The sequence below is a fragment of the Bufo bufo genome, chromosome 5, assembly GCF_905171765.1.
Source record: "Bufo bufo chromosome 5, aBufBuf1.1, whole genome shotgun sequence".
In the NCBI taxonomy this organism is placed as follows: Eukaryota; Metazoa; Chordata; class Amphibia; order Anura; family Bufonidae; genus Bufo; species Bufo bufo.
Genome location: NC_053393.1, coordinates 451,167,480 through 451,180,825, shown reverse-complemented (window position 1 = coordinate 451,180,825; position 13,346 = coordinate 451,167,480). Strand labels below are relative to the sequence as shown.

At 44.1% G+C, this 13,346-nt stretch overlaps 1 protein-coding gene across 1 annotated transcript; it reads left to right on the top strand.

The window, feature by feature from the left end:
- The first annotated feature begins 3,032 nt into the window (after nucleotides 1-3,032).
- On the top strand, nucleotides 3,033-13,092 carry LOC121002564 (protein QNR-71-like). The gene is made up of 11 exons (XM_040434006.1): nucleotides 3,033-3,131; nucleotides 5,967-6,119; nucleotides 6,192-6,335; nucleotides 6,409-6,573; nucleotides 8,163-8,321; nucleotides 9,377-9,724; nucleotides 10,575-10,736; nucleotides 10,812-10,914; nucleotides 10,990-11,192; nucleotides 12,227-12,317; nucleotides 12,942-13,092. Exons 1-11 carry the CDS (start codon nucleotides 3,065-3,067, stop codon nucleotides 13,090-13,092), a joined length of 1,746 nt encoding a protein of 581 aa, XP_040289940.1. The 5' UTR covers nucleotides 3,033-3,064.
- Nucleotides 13,093-13,346: the final 254 nt, after the last annotated feature.

Below are 13,346 nucleotides of genomic sequence, written 5' to 3'. Positions count from 1 at the left end.
ACTTACTACTAAGTAAAAATCAAATATAATACAACTAGTCGGCCCCGTCTCCTGTCCTCAGACACACAAGAGGACAGGAGGTGCAGAAAAAACTCTAGCGGCAAAAGAAGGCTGCGCGCCCGACCGGAAGTCGTCAGATGACGCACTTCCAGTACGCCACTAGAGCGCTGGCCGCCCGAAGTATTAGAACTCTGGAGCGGTCGGCAGAGGAACCGGATGCCCCTATCCCCTGTCCTAAGACATCGAGGACAGGATCGAACCTACCCAGACGCTCTCGAGCTTCCCCACAGAAAAAAACAGCGGCCGCAAACGCCGCACGTCCACCCGGAAGTCGTCAGATGACGTCCTCCCGGACAAAGCAGGAGCGCCGGCCACGGGGTTTACGGAGAAGCAAGAAAAATCCCAGATGCCGAATGGCATCACACGAACAGGGGCCTGGACCCAAGGGCATCTCAGCAGGTATTTAAAAAGGCAGTAACTTAGTAAATTTAAGAGACTCCAGCTTGGGAGTCTCGCCTGTCCCAAGCTCACAGAACAGAAAAAAAGCACCTCCTGCTAGTGTGGGGAATCCAATATAGGGGTGGGTTTAATTAATTAATTATTGATACTTGGCAGTAACTTTCTTTCAACAAAAATTCCGCCTGTCCTGACAGGGGAGGAATCCCCACTTGCTGCTGGTTAGGACGACAGGAAAAGTTCTATATCCTCCAGGATAAGACATCTGTCTCTTCTGAACCTAAGAGAAAGAAAAAATACAAGGAGGCTTCACTGGTGTCAGGGTTTTAGGGGTGGACCTGGCGTGTGATTGGTTGATTAATTTAGTTTTTTAATTAAGCTTGTTAACCTGTTTTTTCTGGTTGTACCTAGGGGAATAAAACCCATATGTAGTTTGTGCTGCCGTAGGACAGATAACAACAATCCCTAAATAGAGCACAGATAAAAGATCAAACATCTCTATTAAAAACCATCAAAAACAAGAAAAAAACTGAATAAATGCTTACCTTCTCCTTCCAATATAGCCCCATGTCTGATGCTGTCAGAGCCTCTATCAGAAAAAATTGGCATGTAGTAGAGAATGACCCCCTATTAGTCAAAGTTGCAAATCAACAACCACTTATCTCCTTTAGACCTAGGAAAAATGTGCCTGACCTCCTGGTAAAATGACAATATGACAACAAATTAGCAAAGGGACACAACTGGCTCCGGGGGTACATTGCCGGTCGTTAGAGATGAGCAAATTTCTTGTTATGAAATTCATTCAAGCTTTGTTTGGTGGTAAAAGCAGAATTGCGTTATGGATTCCGTTACCACAGACCATAACGCAATTCTATGACTAGAAGTCTATGGGCTGCAAAATGGATCAGTCCCGTTTCTATTATGCAGGGAAGTCTCTACCGGTCGTCTTTGCGGTCTGATGCGTCTGTAAAATGCACGGAGAGATGGTAATACGGAGAGAACACGCCTACAGAAGGAGGCAGAGATCATCATAAAAACTAAAGCCCTGGGACCTTTGGGTCTGTACGACAGGAATGACATAAGTGCGTTCCTGTAAATATGGAGTTGACACGTGAAAAAATAAAAAGATGTATACAGAAATATTTGTCTTTCTAAAAAAAGTCGCACATTTTTAACCCTTACGGTTCATTCACATGTCCATAGTGTATTGTGGATCCGCAATACACCCGGCCGACACCCCCATAGAACTGCCTATTCTTGTCGGACAAGAATAGGACATTTTCTATTTTTTTCCAGAGCCGCGGACCAGAAGATCGGGGGCGCGCTCCGGAAATGTGGATGCAGACAGCACACTGTGTGCATCCATTCCTGCCCTATAGAGAATGAATGGGTCCGCACCCGTTCTGCAATTTGCGGAACGGATAACGACCCATTCTACGGACGTGGTGTGAATGGACCCTTATTTGAAGTATTGTAGGAAAGGATGTGTTTTCGTGCGTTTTATAATTGCGTCTTAATGAAGTGCTTATAAGGGATGTGACACACGTGTTTGTGTGTCTGTAGATCAGACGAACTGCACGCCAGCACGAAACAGCCGTCACCTATATGTCCATGTCTCCATGTACCTGCATTATGAAATAAAGGAAAGATTTTAACTCTCGGGGTGAGTGCCATGTGACCTTTGTCTTCTGTACATGGACTGACAGTATCCGTGTTTTGCGTATCCGCAATTTGCAGACCGCAAAATACATACGTTCATGTGCATGAAGCTTAATACTGAACTACGGGCGTTGCCTGACATACCATGTGTACATGCAGTTTCATTCTCATGTGATTTTGAATTACAAAAAATCCAACATATTTCAAAAGTTCTGTAACTGAAAACAGTTATATTGTGATTTCACTTGGAGGATTCAAGTTCTTTCTGTTGCTGTTTTGGTGGTTGGATCACTTTTTCTTACAATGACGTCTGATTCTCTATACAAATGTCTTTTGATATATCTTCTGCAAAAATAACAATATACAAAAAAATGAAACTTGAGATTTGAGAGTCTGAGATTTAAGGGAGTGACTCATAAGCCCATGAGCAGGGACGCTGGCTCCTTTAGGCCTCATGCACACGACCGTTGTGTGTTTTGCGGTCCGCAAATTGCGTATCCGCAAAACACGGATGGCATCTGTGTGCGTTCCATAATTTGCGGAACGGCACGGACAACCATTAATATAACTGCCTATTCTTGTCCGCAAAACGCAGACAAGGAATAGGACAGGTTCTATATTTTTTTGTGGACTACGGAATGGAGCAACAGATGCGGACAACACACGGAGTGCTGTCCGCATCTTTTGCGGCCCCATTGAAGTGAATGGGTCTGCATCCAAGGTGCAAAAACTGCGGCTCGGATGCGGACCAAAACAACGGCCGTGTGCATGAGGCCTTACTTGAAGTCAGCCATCTTTCCCTAATTCCATCACATGATGGGCCTGCAGGCTTTTCATAAACAGGAGGAGGGATCATGGAGACTGACTGCTATTTTGTGCAGCTGTGACTTGTTGAGCCCAGTTTAAATGCTGGTGCACAGGTCCCTGCCCAGCTCATTCCCCTTCCAGGATGTTGCCAGTAGTAGTGGAAGGTCTGGTGGTGCTCTGCCTGGTCTCCAGCATTCAGGCAGGAAAACGTGAGGGTCTAACATGGTCATTGTCATGTGTCAGTGTATACAGTGGGGGGTTAGCAGCAGTAGTGCTACAAGATCCTGACTGTACAGATGTAGCAGAGCTAAAAGGAGCTGATGATGCCACTGAAAACTTTTGGAAAAAGTCTAAATAGTTTACCATGTTTACTTAATGGGGTAACTATCCCTTTTAGCTCTGCTACATCTGTATATTGACCTACACATTCAGACTGTATAACTGATATATATGTTGTGTAACACCTGTGCTTGCTAAATGCTAATATACTGTGAAGTGTTAAGTCCTCTGTTTTAAACTATGTCTAAGTATTCAACTTCTACAGAATGTTAGTGTGTACCGTGTGTATCTGCTGCAGGATTTCTGTTACATCAAAATCTCTGCTGAAAAGGCTTTAATTTTGTTGCATAACTTTTCAGTGCAAATGCTGTGGGTTTGTTACAATGCAGAAGGTGAAACTGGTAAATGGTGTAAACTTATAACTTGCAGCACAGGTTATATACAGGTTCTGCTGCGGAAATGTTATGCAGCATTTGGATTGGTTTTTTTTTTTTGGTTAAAAGAACCAATGCTTCTCTTTACTAGTGCTGTGAGTCTGAATATTCTCCCCTTGCTGATTTAATAGCAGGTGGAGTCCAGCAATCTTACTACATGGCCATGCACATTGATTGGTTGAACAATTCCTTAGCTGCAGCCAGGGATGGACTGGGACAATAAAGTGGCCCTGGACTTCAGCCAGACCGGCCCACTTTATTTTTCCCAAACACACTCAAAAAAAAACTAAGTAAAAACATTGCACTGTAAGTATAAACAGGTTTTTTATTTTTACTCTTAATTTAGAAAAAAAAATCCCCCTCCATAATGGTGCCATCCACAGACCCCCCCCCCCCATAAGTGTCATCCACAGACCCCCCCCCATAAGTGTCATCCACAGACCCCCCCCCATAAGTGTCATCCACAGACCCCCCCCCCCCCATAAGTGTCATCCACAGACCCCCCCCCCCATAAGTGTCATCCACAGACCCCCCCCCCCCCCCATAAGTGTCATCCACAGACCCCCCCCCCCCCCCATAAGTGTCATCCACAGATCCCCCCCCCCCCCATAAGTGTCATCCACAGACCCCCCCCCCCCCCATAAGTGTCATCCACAGACCCCCCCCCCCCATAAGTGTCATCCACAGACCCCCCCCCCCCCCATAAGTGTCATCCACAGACCCCCCCCCCCCCATAAGTGTCATCCACAGACCCCCCCCCCCCATAAGTGTCATCCACAGACCCCCCCCCCCATAACAGTGCCATCCACGGATCCCCCTCCCTATAACAGTGCCGTGCCGTCATCCATAGATCCCCCTCCCCGCCACTCACAGTAGTATACATTAATAAATCGGTATCCTGCAGGCTGCAGACAGTAACTTTAATTTTAACACAGCGCTCATCTCTTTACTACCTTACATTCAGCTCCCTCCAGCCTCCAGTAACAAGTGCGGGCGGCAGCGCTCACTCACTGACGTCACGTGCCTGCGCCGCCTAGTGGGAGGAGCATGCGTGTGACGTCAGTGAGTGAGCGCCGCCCCCACACTGCCTGCTGTTACTGGAGCTGAGTCAGTGTAAGATAGTAAAGAGATGAGCGCTGATTTTAAAGTTAACACACTGACAGCAAAAAAATTAAAATGGCTCGGGACCGGCCGGGCCCCCCCGGGGTCCGGGCCCCTTACTGGGGTATCGGCTTTACCTCCCTGATGGCGGCCCTGGCCGGCCCATAATTCGATCGGCCCACCGGGATTCTCCCGGTACTCCCGATGGCCAGTCCATCGCTGGCTGCAGCTATACATGTGCGGCTCCATCTGGTATCTGCACAGACGGATCCGCACCTATAATGCAAACGCTTGTATCCTTTTTTTTTTCTTTTTTTTTAAAGAATGCAAGATCAAAACTGATCTGTCCTGACTTACATTGGAAGTCAATGGGGGACGGATCTGTTTTCAATTACACCATATTGTCAGTGAAAACGGATCCGTCCCCTTTGACTTGCATTGTAAGTCAGGATGGATCCGTTTGGCTCCGCATCGACAGTCGGACAAACTCTGCAAGCATCATTTTGGTGTCCGCATCCAGAGCGGAACGGAGCCAAACTGATGCATTCTGAACGGATTATCCTTATCCATTCAGAATGCATTGGGGCACAACTGATCCGTTTTTAACTGTTTGTGAGAGCCCTGAAACGGAATTCAAAACGCCAGTGTGAAAGTAGCCTTAGTCCATATTGGATGTTCAAAATAGTCATAAATGTTCTATGAAAACAGACAATGGCTGAAAAATCTTTCTGGGATCATTATTGGACTTCAAATCTTTGGCCAGACATTGCAGATAAGGAAGTTGCACAAAATGGCAGTCTGTTTCACTACTTGTGGTCAGACCTATGATGGGGAAACTGAACACTATTATTCGATGGGGTTCATCTGATGGATCTGATACTTCATTTTCATTCGGTTTCAAAGATGGAGCTGACCATAGATGAGCAGAGCTGTGGTAGCATTGTGAAGGGGGCCCTGAAACGTACATGGTTAGTGTTGCACCACTTGTAGTATTAGGACAAGTAGCTTTACTGTCCAGTATCTGAGCTATAGGGGTAGTATACAGGACATGGAAGCTGCAGCTCCCTCCATAGAACTGCTAACTACATAACATGCTGAACTCGCAATGTCTTACTGGCAAAGAACATGGGGAACATCTAAGTCCATGCATGGATCCAGCTATCATCTACTTTGTAGAACACATTGGTTTTGCAATCAATATCTATTAAATCCCAATATGTAACTTAACAGGGTTTCAGGATGTAATGGAATTTGGAAGGAAATCTGGCTCTAGAGGTCCCGGCAACCACATAAATGGCTGGTCTCCTGATACCAACTCGTGGAATGAGAAACTGTACCCTGCCTGGAAGTCTGGGGATACAAGATGGGAAAACTGCTGGAAAGGTATTACTTCAGATATAACTGTAATAAAATGCATTTGACTTAAAATCCTGCTGACTTCATATGTTTGTCTAGGTGGCAAGGTTGTGGCATTGTTGACCAGTGACAGTCCTGCGCTGATAGGGTCAAACATCACTTTTGCTGTCAACCTGCAGTTCCCCAGATGTCAGAAGGAAAATGAAGATGGAGACATTGTCTATGAAAGAGGGTGTGGAAATGGTAAATACAGTGAGACTACAGAATGTTGTATATCTAGATGTGTAGATGACATCTTACAAGGTTGTCTATATAGTTTCCTCCAGCTTCCCAGACCAATATGTGTATAACTGGACCAAGTGGATAGATTTCTGTAACGAAGGAAACTGCAGCTTTGCTAACGGCTTTCCAGATGGCAGACCATTTCCACATGACCCTCGCTGGAGGCGACACAACTTCATTTACATTTTCTCCACTCAAGGTATGTTTCTTGTGTAGTGCCTGTAATCTACTTGGGGTGCTTTACACCTACAGGTATCTGACCATCTTCTGTCCAATGAGGACTATTACAGTAAAGATCAAGGCATGAACAGATAACCTATCCATGGCTGTAACTTAAACTGTACTGGAGTGTCTTACTTGTTGGGGATCAAGCAGAGATCTTTATCTTGCTCTATGGCAGAAAGTAAATACTCAATGCATTCCCTATGGGCAGTAATTTTGTGCAGTAAAGTGTAGGTGTAGCCTCAGTGTTTAATAAGACCTTCTGCCTGTATTTTGATACAGTTCTTGAAGCAAAAACCAGGATTAGTGATGAGCAAACTTGTGTTTTTTCAAGTTCTGCGTACAGGTTTGGGTTATCTAAGAATCCCGTTATGGATTCCACTACCACGGACCATACTGGAATTCGATGACTGCATACACTACGGAAGCCTGTAAGCGGGGTCTATAGCGGGGATGAGCAACGTTTTGGTACTCCAGTTGCTGTGAAACTGCAACTCCCAGCATGCAAACATGACTGGCTTGTTAGAACTCCACAGAAGTGACACTCATTCTGGGGTTATAGTTTCTAAACGGATGGAGTGCCCGAGGTTGATCCCTGGTCTATAGGTTCATTCACTACAAGCTTGCACTAATATATAAATTATAATGACTTTATTCACACTAAAGTGTTTTGATCAGAGCCAAAACCAGGATTGGAGCTTCTATGGACTTCAGGCATAAAAAGATCATCCCCTGTTCTGTTTAGAGCCACACCTGGTTTTGGCTCGCATCACATTTCTTCCTCTGTTTTGGTCAAAATGGTGACTTCCAGTTTACTGTATTCTGGGGGCTTCAATGGGGTTGTCCAACCATGACAAATCGCTTATCTACAGTATAGGTGAGTATAGCGGGGTCTGACCACTGGGAATCCCCCTGATCACAAGAATGGGATGAATCCCAGGGTCGTCTAAGGTGCATGGGTGACTGTCTGAATGGAGAGCTGATCACTATGGATGAGTGAGTTGACTTCTGATGCGTCATCTGAAGTCTATTCCCATAAAACTTTGTAATACTGTGCGGAGCGGGAGCTCCATACAGTATTAGAATGTATTTTCTCCAATGAGCCCAAGTTATTACTTCACAAATTCTTGCAAGACTTTGATAACTTGGTGAATTACTGTAAAAACCTTGACGCTTAACTCTGGTTTGGTTCTAACTGATACCTTGGAACTGAACCAGAGTTCGATATCTACTTTTACAGTAATCAATTCAGTCATTGCAAATAGTTTTGCAAGACTTCATGAAGTAATAGGCTCATTGGAGCAAATATAAAGATTTGTGCAGGTTGACTCCAGATGAAGAATCCAAAATCCATCCCTACAGTCCATGAGTGGTGCTTTAGGTCAACAGGTTCTCCAGCAGACTCTGACCAGAATGAGGTCCAATGTCCTGTGGACAGGTGAAGTTATGGTGGGGATACCTTAAGTTGGATAACCATTAAGGACTGAAAACAGCTTTGATTATGCTTTTATGAAATGTGCAAGCCATTGCACATGTAGATTGAAGAATGGTGTTCTCTCTTGTCAGGCCAATATTACGGAATGATTGGGAGATCGTTTACTACTCTGTCCATTAATACTACAAACATCACTGCTGGAACGCAAATGATAGAGGTCAAGGTTTTTAGAAGAGGTTCTCATAACCACTACCCAGTTGCTACAGCAAGCAGCATTTATGTTGTAACTGGTAAGCTATGAAATCTATGTAAAGGCACCAAAGATTCAGCATTTGAACAGTGGCGTGTGTTGGTGGCTGCTAGAGATGACTATTTGATTTTTGAAATTCGTTCACACTTCGTTTACTGGTAAAAGGTGAATTGTGTTATAGATTCCGTTAACACGGACCATAATGCAATTCTATGCCTTTAGAGGTATTCTGTTAATTATTCCGTCATAAGTCTGGGGGCTGCAAAACAGATCTGTCCCGTTTATGCAGGAGGGGACTCCCCTGCATAACTGAAACGGGGATGGATCCGTTTTGCAGCCCGTAGAATTCTAATATGATGGAATCCCTGCACATTCTGAGTTTAGCTGTTAATTACTGATAGGACTGCCTCCTTGACTCCAATGTCCAGGATGAGAAATAATTTAATTATTCATCATAACTTGGTTATTATCCAACATTCATATGTTGATAAGCTCACACAACTATCATTGTGACTTCCCTTTTATGCTCTTCCTATGCTTGACTCATCTGCTTAGGTCAATTGGTGACCGGCAGCTAATTCTATATGAGTAAGCATACAGGGAAGACTGTTACTGATGGGACCACCCAAATGACACCTGAACAGAAGTTTAAATGTACAAATTATAGGCGTCACTTATTAACATGCGCCTTTTTTGGCATAAAAATCATTTGTGCAGCAAACTGACTTTTCCCTGCTCATGCCAGGTCTAAAAGAGGAGGGGTGGGAGAGGGAGGACTGGCAGGCCCATCTCATTAATTTTCTATGCCTGTTTTAGGGATAGAAAATGGTTTAAATCTAAGCCATCAAGGGAGCTGGCATAGATTTAGACAGATGGTGGATACACATACTATGTAGAGGCCAGCACCTACATGCATTAGGCATATCCACTGCCAGCGCAAGGGGTATTAAGACCAGTGTCTAAAATGCCAGTCTTAAACACCCTGCATGTTTTGCTAAATAGTGTCCCACAATCTGCTTGGCTCTAACGTGCTGCCTGCAGACTTTCATGGTGACACGTTCCCTCTAAACTTGACTACTTTTTATTTTTTAATAGATCAAGTTCCATTTTATGTCAACCTTACACAGAAGAATGACAAGAATTCCTCAGACAGCATCTTTATTAAAGATTCACCAATCAAATTTGACATCCACATCCATGATCCAAGCAATTATCTCAAGAATTCTGAATTGACATTTGTTTGGGACTATGGTGATGGGAACGGGTCATCTGTTTCCAATAACCCTGTCTCTAGTCATATTTATACCATGCTTGGAAGCTTTAGGGCTAACTTGACCATCAAAGCTGCCATTCCTGGTCCATGTAAACCTGTTACACCCACTCCAATCCCTACACAACCTCTACCAACCACCACCAGTACTTTCACCACTTCCAATTCTACGGGTGAGTTGTATAAAAACAAATGTATCGAAGCTTGATATTTTATGATTAAAGGGGTTTCCTGGCCCCTGATATTAATAACCTACCTCAGGATGGGTCATTAATATTAAATCTGAGGGTCTGACACCCTACCCCAAGCACTGAATGGTACAGGAAGAATAGTAGTTGTGCCAGGTTACTGCAGCCCTGCTCCTACTTCAGTGGTAGCTGAGTTGCAGTAATCCAGCATAGCCACTACAGAGCTGTGCTTGTTCTATTCAAAGTATTGGCTCTAGGGCCAGAGGCTGCCGGGAACAGCTGATTGGCAGAGTGGGGTGTTGGAAACTCAACGACTGGATGTTGATGACCTATCCTGAGGATAGGTCATCACTGTAAGGAGCCTGTAAAACCAATTTAAGCATTGACCCATCCTCAGGTCATTAATAGCCAATCAGCTGTTCCCTGCAGCCTCTGGCGCTAGCACTCTGAAAGGAATGTGAAGCATGGCTGAGTGTAGTGGCTGCGTGGTATTACTGCAGCTCAGCTACCACTGAAGTAACTTGGCACAACCACTAAGCTTACTGTTCCATTTACAGTGCTAGTTCTAGCACGGGGGTGCAGGGTGTTGGACCCTCCCTGATCTATCCAGAAGTAGATCAATAATATCAGGAGCCTGGAAACCCCTTAAGGTTTGCTTAGGAGATGCACAAATAGTATCTGGCAGTGGGGTTGATCTTGTGTCCATAATGTGTGTGGGAGGGGGGGGGGGGCGTTTGACGGTGCTGCAGGTAATCCTCTACAAAAAAGTACAGTAAGCCATATGTGCAGGAGGACTTATTTATTTTTTTCACCCCCCCCCCCCCTCCCCTTGCAGATAACGCAACAGAACTACCACAGTTTGACACTGAAACTTTACCACTGACAACTGAAATGCCAAACATTACCACTGTTTATACAGCCATTCCATACACCACTTCTACTCCTGGTTGCGTCATATATAGATATGGCTATTACAGCACTAAGATTACAGTTGTAGGTAAGTTGTTGGTCACTTATACAGCTAGGCTTAGAGTGCAGTGCCTAGAATCTGACTTGCTCTTTCCAACTTCAGATGGTATCCTTGAGGTGAACATTGTTGAAATGACAAGCGTCCAAGTACCCACATCTCAGACTGAAGGCTCTCTTGTTGACTTTGTGGTGACTTGCGAAGGAAGGTATGTCTTGGCAAACAGAAGACCAACTCCCTGTAAGACTGATGTTCCCTGTGTTTGATAACCTTGTTCCTTCAGTCTGCCTACAGATGCCTGCACGGTAGTCTCTGATGCTAGTTGCATGATTCCCCAGGACATGGTTTGTGATGAAGTTCCATCTTCTGATCAATGCTTGCTGATCCTAAGAAGAGCATTTGAGCCAGGATCTTACTGTGTAAATATCACACTAAGTGATGGTGCAAGTTTGGCTCTTGCTAGTACGCTGGTGTTTATAGATGGTGGTAAGTGACACCCTATTGGTTTTCAGTGTCCATAGGATTGACAGCCTGAATGAGCTCACACTGTAAAAGCTTCCAATGTATGTTAACCCCTATCGGGCACATTTCAGGGTTCTACAAATTTAATACAGCAAATTGCTGTCTCAACTGTTATGACCTCTTTTACACATGCAGATAATCATCCCTGATATCAGGGATGAGCATTTGTAGAAACTCTTGATCCCAATAATTGCCCTGTGCAAAAGCTATTGGCGTTCAGGTCTTTCAGCTAGCTCCTAGGATCAGTTTCTGTGCAGCAGATCAGCCTGTGTAAACTGGATCTGCTGCCAAAAAAAATGAATGTATGCTACAGCCATTGTTTGTGCCCAATCACTTGTCCCCCATACAGCATAGGTGTTTGCTGTATGTAGATGCATCTCTTACCTCCACTGATTATTGGGTAATGATCAGGAACATCTGGCTCATTCAATTACCTGAAACATGGGTCTATGTGAAAGGGTTCTCTGGGAATGATTTTAAAATGGCTGCCTGCAACCTGTCCTAGAATGTGAGGAAGACTGGTTGCCTGGGGGGTGAGGGTTGGGGGGGGCCTTACTACACCCTGCACCTTTGTACAATAGATGGTAATGATGTGATCCTGCCTATATGCTATCATGTCTGACAGAAGAACTCACAAATACTTAGTATATGTAAGTGCAAGAGTGTAGTGAGACCCCCCCCTCTGTAAGTGGAGGCAACCAGTGCTCCTCACATTCTAGGACATGCTGCCACCAGCCATTTTGAATCAGTCCTGGAGAAACCTTTCAAGTGAGTTTCTCCTCTTCATATTCTAGACAAACATTCACAACAAGGAGTGACAGTGCAGCTTGTTAGTCCAATCTGCTTCTTCTGACTACCCTCTCCCAACCATAAATTTTATCCTTAACTTTCAAAAGCTTGACTTGAAGATGGTCACTTGCATCCAACTATTACATTTGTGCAACAGGACTCAAATAAGGTATCAAGACATAATGTAGACTTCCTTTTTTCCCCTGTAGGTTCTAAAACGCAGCAGACTGTTTCCGCAGTACTTGTTCCTCTCGCTTTGGTTGCACTTGTTGCTGTGGCGATTGGTATTACCTTTTACAGGTAAGTTAGTACTCCTGCATTCATTTAAAACATGGTTTTGGCTTTTCCATTTGACATCTTAGTATCTCTTTACAGCTCAAACTTTCTTCCAACCAGCATTGTGGCTGGTGGCAATATTTTTACTTCTCTGGCCAGGAATCCTGAGGCGATAGCCAGAATATTATTGAGGTGTTCTAGAGATTAGCATGCACAGTGAAAACTTGGATTAAAACATCTAAACAAATCGCACTAGTGGACAATTCTGGGTAGTCTGGCCCACCTTTTAGTCTAAGTTTATGCAACTTAAAGTTGACTAACTTTCCACTGTTTTGTTTGACCAGGGGCCATAGCCTTCCAATGTGGTGCAAAGCATGTTTGCCAGTCTGATTTGGTGGATACTGCACCAAAATATTTCTAAACCTAATGAGCCAAATTGAATTTTTTTTTTTTTATAGAACAAGGTCTAGGTGCACTCACATTAGTAAATACAGGACAGTTTTTTTTCGTGGGGAGCCCATACATTATAACTGGCTATAATCTAGCAAAACTTCTGGGCACAACTGCTGCATGTAATATTTTTGATTCTATCAATTTAAGGAAGAACTTGGTATTCCATACTTAAGCAAACTGCCTTTTATCATCTAGGAAATGCAAGGAATACAAACTAATTGCAAATGCTTCAGATGGAAGAAATGATCAAGGCATCGTTGTGTACTTCAGTCAGATCAAAGATGTTCTCTTCAAAAAAAGCAACGAGCGTGATCCTCTTCTGAAAAGCAAGGCTGCAATAATATAATTCTTAAAATTGTCTGCATGTCTTGGTATGCTGCTGCTTGGTCCTTCATCTAAGTCCTAAACCTGTAGTAGAAATACTTGTTAATAAAGTGTTTCCTTTAACTGGTGTCGTGTCTAAAATGGGTAATGGTTACAACCTGGTCATTCTTGCAGTCAGAGGCCGTCTGGAACACAATGTTAATATACACATCGCTCCTCCAATTCTTTTTGATCATGGGTCTTGTGCTACATGTGACCAGCGGAACTGTAGATTTG